The sequence below is a fragment of the Genypterus blacodes genome, unplaced genomic scaffold (assembly GCF_046128005.1).
Source record: "Genypterus blacodes isolate CSIRO-AG114 ecotype Tasmania unplaced genomic scaffold, CSIRO-AGI_Gbla_v1 ptg000020l_1, whole genome shotgun sequence".
In the NCBI taxonomy this organism is placed as follows: Eukaryota; Metazoa; Chordata; class Actinopteri; order Ophidiiformes; family Ophidiidae; genus Genypterus; species Genypterus blacodes.
The window spans coordinates 1599818-1606175 of record NW_027466833.1 but is presented as its reverse complement, the minus strand read 5'-3'; the positions used below and the strand labels follow the sequence as shown (position 1 = coordinate 1606175).

Below are 6358 nucleotides of genomic sequence, written 5' to 3'. Positions count from 1 at the left end.
ATTTAGAGCCTAATAAAAACTAATTCACACACGCCGAGGCGCTTCTGGGAAGTCCGAGCCTAAGGGACGAGTAAATTCTCGATATGAAATGAGCTTTTTGTTTGTTTTTTTTAGTGTCTAATGGTTTTGTGAGCATCGTGTGCATGAGTGACTAGGAGAGGACGCAAGGAATCCATACATGAGGACAGCAGGCCCGGCGCTCCAAACGAAAAGGCATTGATTCCCAAAAAGGCTGCAGTTTGGGCTGGATCTTTATCTGCTTTGATGTTGGCCGATCACAGCCGGAGCTTTCCAGCAGACGCTCCTTGCTTAAGTTGAGGCTTTGGTGTTGGAAGCTTTGTCCCCATTGTGCTGCAGCCAATACGGCCATAATTCATCCAACTTGTCAAGACTTAGAAGAGTTAAAGGATTGAAAGCAGAGCAGATAAATACCAGGCAGTATTGCTTTTACCCCCACAATGAGCCGTCATTAGGGGACAATGATAGTCTCCAGCATACATGATGTCGATTACCTTCCTCAGCATCAGCGTGTAATCATGGTCAGTAATGGCTCTCAGTCTGTCAGCCAACGTCTCCATACTTGAGCACAGATCAAACGAGAGACGTGTCATCGATGTCCCTGGCAGATTCATCACAGTTACCAGTGAAGAAGGTAACGACGCACTCAGGAACAGACTGATGGAGGTGTTACGCGGAGGACGATCCACAAGAATTACACACAACTGTGTCAAGAGTAAACAGAGTGATGTACAGTAATGTGGGTCACACAGTGTCCAACTACACAGACAGTTATTATCTGTGTTGTTCAAGACCGGGATTCAGCTGTAAATTGCACAAGGACAAAGCGAAGAAACTGAACTGGTGTCTTTGCCCTCAATGAACTTTGAACCATTCGACGGATGTCTAAGTTTTAATTTCCTTTTAGCCTTCAATGGATGTGAACACACTCACACCCCTAAAGCTGCATTTTCATATCTGCAATGTTTCCTTTGGAAACATTATGTTTGTTATTATTCGCACTCCAAAATGTCATTATTTCAAATATTATACAATACAATTAAAAAAATGTATAAAATGTATAAAATCTCTCTCTCTCTCTCTCTCTCTCTCTCTCTCTCTCTCTCTCTCTCTCTCTCTCTCTCTCTCTCTCTCTCTCTCTCTCTCTCTCTCTCTCTCTCTCTCTCTCTCTCTCTCTCTCTCTCTCTCTCTCTCTCTCTCTCTCTCGGGCGCGTCATCACATTTGCCGCTGGACTGGAGAAGAATAGAGGTAACTTTCCTCTCTTGCTTGCTCCGGGGGGTGAAGGCGCTTACGGAGGGCTGCTCTCTCGGTCTCTCTCTGTCTCCCCTCTCTCTCGCGGACGTGGCGGGGAAATGGGCCAAAAAACATTAAGGACTTTAAACTCTTTCCACGCTTGGATTAATTGAGAATAAATCTTCAGCATCTGCATTTATGCATTTACCGGGTAAGCGGCTCCGTTTGTCTTCACTCATCGGGCTTTAATCAGCGTCTATTTACGTTTGTTTTAGTAAAAGATAAGAAAGAAAGAAATGAAACATTTATTAAACCGACGCAAATTATTTCCTTTACGATCAATTTCGTCACGCAGACTTTAATCTGCAAGAGTCCCAAACATTAACTGATGATTTATGGAACAATGATGAAACAAATCTAGATTCATAATAGATCCAAAATAGATTTGTACACTTTCATTATTGTTTCAGTCTTCGAAACTCAATCTCAATTTAAACAAATCTTATTTAATTGTTATTTTGTTAAGACTCAGTCAGCATTCAAATCAATCCTCTCTGGTTCCATTAAGCAGCAGCTCAGATCCTAGCAGAACCGTGTTTCATTCATCTGAGACATTTCATGCATCAGATCTTCCTGTCTCTCCCGCCGCCTCATTAGCAGCTTGATGAATATTAGTCTCCTGGAGGACGGTTCAGTGTCTAGTGGGGTTCAAGTGGGTTTTAACAACAATCCAAGCGGCTTGTCCTCCAGCTGAGTCGAGCCTGTGATGTTGCCAAGATCCAAAGGTGTGAAGGGGCTCATAAATCACATCCTTGCTGGGTATGACCTCACAAAACATCTCTCACCAGAGACGCCAGCAGGTTTACGGCTGACGCATCAAGGTCATGTAGCAGGTTGTGACGATAACCCTGAGCCGGCTTAATGAAAACCTTCTGTTCCAGGTGAAGATGTGCGTCTGGTTCCAGAGGAGGTCCTGCCTGGTCGCTTATCCGTTCTCATCCAGACAACTCAACAATTAAAGCCTTTTCCTAGAAATCCCTGCCGCCATGTACCACAAAGTTTCTCTGAAATAAAGTCGTCGTAACTCAGTGTGAGCGGTAAGCCATGGGGGACTCTAACATCACCAACGTAGCAGCGGCCTACACAGAGACGCAAGACATTGTCCCCACACACGGGTCGGACCACCTCATGGATGGCTACGACATAGACTACGGCATCTCTCCCGAAGAGATCCCCGACACCACGCAGGGTCAGGCCTTTTTCGTGGCCACCATCGTCATCGGCGTGGTGCTGGCGTGCATCATGCTGGTCTGCGGCCTGGGGAACTTTGTCTTCATCGCCATGCTGACGAGGTACAAGAAGCTCCGCAACCTCACCAACCTGCTCATCGCCAACCTGGCGGTGTCAGACTTCATCGTGGCGGTGGTGTGCTGCCCGTTCCTGGTGGACTACTACGTGGTGAAGAAGCTCTCGTGGGATCACGGCCTGCTGCTCTGTGCCTCGGTCAACTACCTGCGGACTGTGTCGCTCTACGTGTCCACCAACGCCCTGCTCGCAATCGCTGTTGACAGGTGGGTGTGCACACATCTCTATTCTGTTTACTTATTGTCACTTTGTTCCCTTCGAGGATTTCAGTGAAGGAAGATACTGGAAAGATTAAAGCAGCCGTCTTCTGTTTGATCTCGCCCACCTGCACAGCCGTTATTAAACATTATGTGTAACATCACAGTACCCATGACACCCATGCATCCCCCTTTTCCTTACATACTTTGTATGAGTTCCACCAGCCTCACAGGCTTATAGAACACTCGCCTTCATCTCGGCTACCAGGAGATTTAGAGACGCTGAGCTACCGATGCAATATTTGCTCGTCTGATGCATGACATATTTTATGGAAATGGACAATGAGAATCTGTCGTCTAAAAAAAGGAAAATGTCTGTCTGTGGTTTGGAGAGCTGGAGAGAGAAACAGGATTTTTTTCTCCCTGGGTTTCTATGCTCTTGAATATCCTGGAAAAGTCCAATTTCTCCAAGTGGAGCAGTAACCTGAGAGGCAAGCAATCAGGTCTCAGATCATCTTAAGAGACCAGCCGGTGAGTGGAGCAATGAGACTCGTTAGTCCTGCACCATTATCGATCTGCTCGGAGACCAATTGAAGATGGTGTAATGTTGGTGCACCAAGTTTAGTTCAAAGTGGCAGAAAATGGAAAACGTTGCCATCAGCAAATGTATACAGTACAACAATCAATCTAAAGTATATAAGTGTGTGTATTTGAGGAGAAGAGATGGCAATCAAAGCAGTGAGAGATGCTTAGTTTACAAGCCAACAGGAAGTTCATGCTGGAAGATCTGAGGCGTAAAAGACATAGAAAAAAAAGGAAGATATAGTCTGAATATTGTTTTAGTCCTAAATATGAAATGTGTAATATATGACAGTGCCTTGATTGAATGTGGTCAGATTAGTATCTCCGTTATTATGCAGCAAAATGACAGTGAAACGATAAAAAGCCATACAAGAAAGTGAGTGGGTGAGGTTAAACAGAAGAGCTGAATAAAGTAATAATTGAAAGGTCATACATTCTTAGATATCGAAATGAAAAAATGTCCATAGCCTCTTTCTCTCCCTCTCTTATTAGTACTCAACATCAGCTTGTCGTAGCGTCACGTCTCACCTGTATGAGCTGTCAAAGCCCATCAAGCTGTGACCGAGCGAGCCCGATAGTGACGCATATCACTGCGTTTGGCTTTGTCTAGGAAGCAAAGTGAAGTGGGAGCATTTAACCTTGACAAATAAAAAAATAATATATATTTACCTACACACACATTGCTTGGTTAAATTCAGGTTTCCATCAAACCTCCACCAGAGGGCAACGGGTGGTCTGTCAATTCAGAAATGGAAAAACTAATAGAAAAAGATGTACCATTCAGGTCTGTTGAATCCTTAGATTGCGCCTCAACTAAATGGAGTTATGGAACCATAATAGTGTCTTATAACATTTCTTCACTATCAACAAGTGGTGGATATGATTGCAGTTATTATCTTCTCTTACCTACCATGGACATTTACTCATATGTCCATTTGTTTGCTTTGATCAAAGGTAATTTTTTTATGGCTTAAACTGACACTATGCTATGAAGTTTTACTAATCAAAGTCAAATTTATTAAAAATCTTATGCTTGCCAGCCAAGATCTGGCAACATGATCAGAACAAGTAGTTAAAAAGTGATACCTTTGATTTATTTTGGACTCTTAATTAGACTGGAGAAGCGGGACAGACCTGAATGGTTCCTCCCACAGTGTCTCCTCCATAAATCCTCCTGATAATGCAACTTTGCCAGCTACATTATGAATTCATCGACTTGTTTCTTGGCTCTGTGTGCTTCCTTTACTAAGACTGGGAGAGCAAAGTGCATCAACACATTCTGATTAATCTTTATTTTAGTGTTTTGATTTATTTGCAGGCGTGGGTTTGGCACAGGTCTGCATTTCCAGTATTCTTCTTCATTTTGCCGACACTCCGGTTGGGGCGAAACTTCCTCCTGTAGTTCACAAATCAATGCTATAAAAAGGTGGCAAAGGATGAGCACTTAACCCAGGAGTCGGACACAGAGACGAGGCTGCGAGTCGTGCAGGAGTTTAGATCTGCACAGAAAAACAATCATGGTTGGAAATAAATTATTTTCAATTATTGCTTGGTTCATTAATCCCCTTGAGCTGTGAGCATTTTAGCTTTAACAACACGCAGCAGCTTGACTGACTGTGTGTGTGGGAGAATCCACAGGCTGCCGTCTCACAAATGTCAGACTATTTAGTTCTTTGTAGGAGGTACTTGGATTTAACTTTGACATAAAAAAGTTAAAATGTCTTTACAAAAGTATCATACAATGTTGATTATCTCAGAAATAAATTTGTGACAATGAAATAACAGTCTGAACAAAGGTTACTATGATAAAAATAAGTTAGATCAATATATTGGTGTAGCTAGTTTAGTTTGACTGTGATGGAACCAGAGCACTTCTCTACTTATTGTGATTTACTGGAGTGTTGGCGTCATCATGGCTGCAAAAAAAACCCCATCAGACTGTAATAACCTCGATTTAGCTTTTGTCTATCGCTTGAATGTCTTCAGAGACCCGACTAAACCCGTCACGTCACCCAACTTTGGAGCGATGGGCTCTGCAGAAATGACCTTTGGACAATACAAGAAGGTCCATCTTAATGAATAATGGTGCTATTGAGCTTTAATGTCCCATGAGTCTCCATGTGCTGCAGGGGTTCTCACTGCACTCAGAATGCTAAACAGGCTTATTCTCAAGCTCTTCTGTCCTCTTGTAGGTGCATGGCCATCGTCCATGTACCTGAATGCTAAACAGGCTTTTGTCCTCTTGTCCCCATGCAGGTACATGGCCATCATCCACCCTCTGAAGCCTCGTATGAAATACCAAACGGCCTACTGCCTGATCACCGGCGTCTGGATCGTTCCCATCGTGATCTCCATCCCGTCTGCCTACTTTGCGTCAGAGACAACGTACCCTCACAGCGGCACCACCCCGACCACCCACAAAGTGTTCTGCGCCCAGATCTGGCCAGTGGACCAACGGGCCTACTACCGCTCGTACTTTTTGTTCATTTTCGCCGTGGAGTTCGTCGGGCCCGTAATCATCATGGCGATGTGCTACATCCGAATCTCCTGTGAGCTCTGGTTCAAGAACGTCCCAGGGTTCCAGACGGAGCAGATCAGGAAGAGGCTACGCTGCCGCCGGAAGACGGTGATGGTCCTGATCGGGATCTTGACGGCCTACATCCTGTGCTGGGCGCCGTACTACGGCTTCACCATCCTACGGGACTTCCACCCCACGATCATCTCCCGCCAGAGGAACTCTCTGGTGGCCTTCTATATCATCGAGTGCATCGCCATGAGCAACAGCATGATCAATACGTTGTGCTTCGTTAGCGTCAAGAACAACACGGTGAAGTACCTAAGGAAGATTGTTTTGGTGCGCTGGAGGTCCACTTACGCTGCCAGTAAGAATGTGGACGAGATTGACACTAGGACGTCCTCCCTGCCTGTGATCGAGGAGATTGAATGCGTTTGCCTTAAGTGA

At 44.6% G+C, this 6358-nt stretch overlaps 1 protein-coding gene across 1 annotated transcript; it reads left to right on the top strand.

The window, feature by feature from the left end:
* The first annotated feature begins 2356 nt into the window (after positions 1–2356).
* prokr1b (prokineticin receptor 1b) lies at positions 2357–6358 on the top strand. The gene is made up of 2 exons (XM_076141795.1): positions 2357–2823; positions 5653–6358. The coding sequence occupies exons 1-2, from the start codon at positions 2357–2359 to the stop codon at positions 6356–6358; spliced, it is 1173 nt and encodes a 390-aa protein (XP_075997910.1).

Coding starts and splice junctions, on each gene's coding strand:
- prokr1b (XM_076141795.1), top strand. CDS start 2,357: ATGGGGGACTCTAACATCACCAACGTAGCAGCGGCCTACACAGAGACG. Junction 2,824..5,652: donor CTCGCAATCGCTGTTGACAG/GTGGGTGTGCAC, acceptor GTCCCCATGCAG/GTACATGGCCATCATCCACC.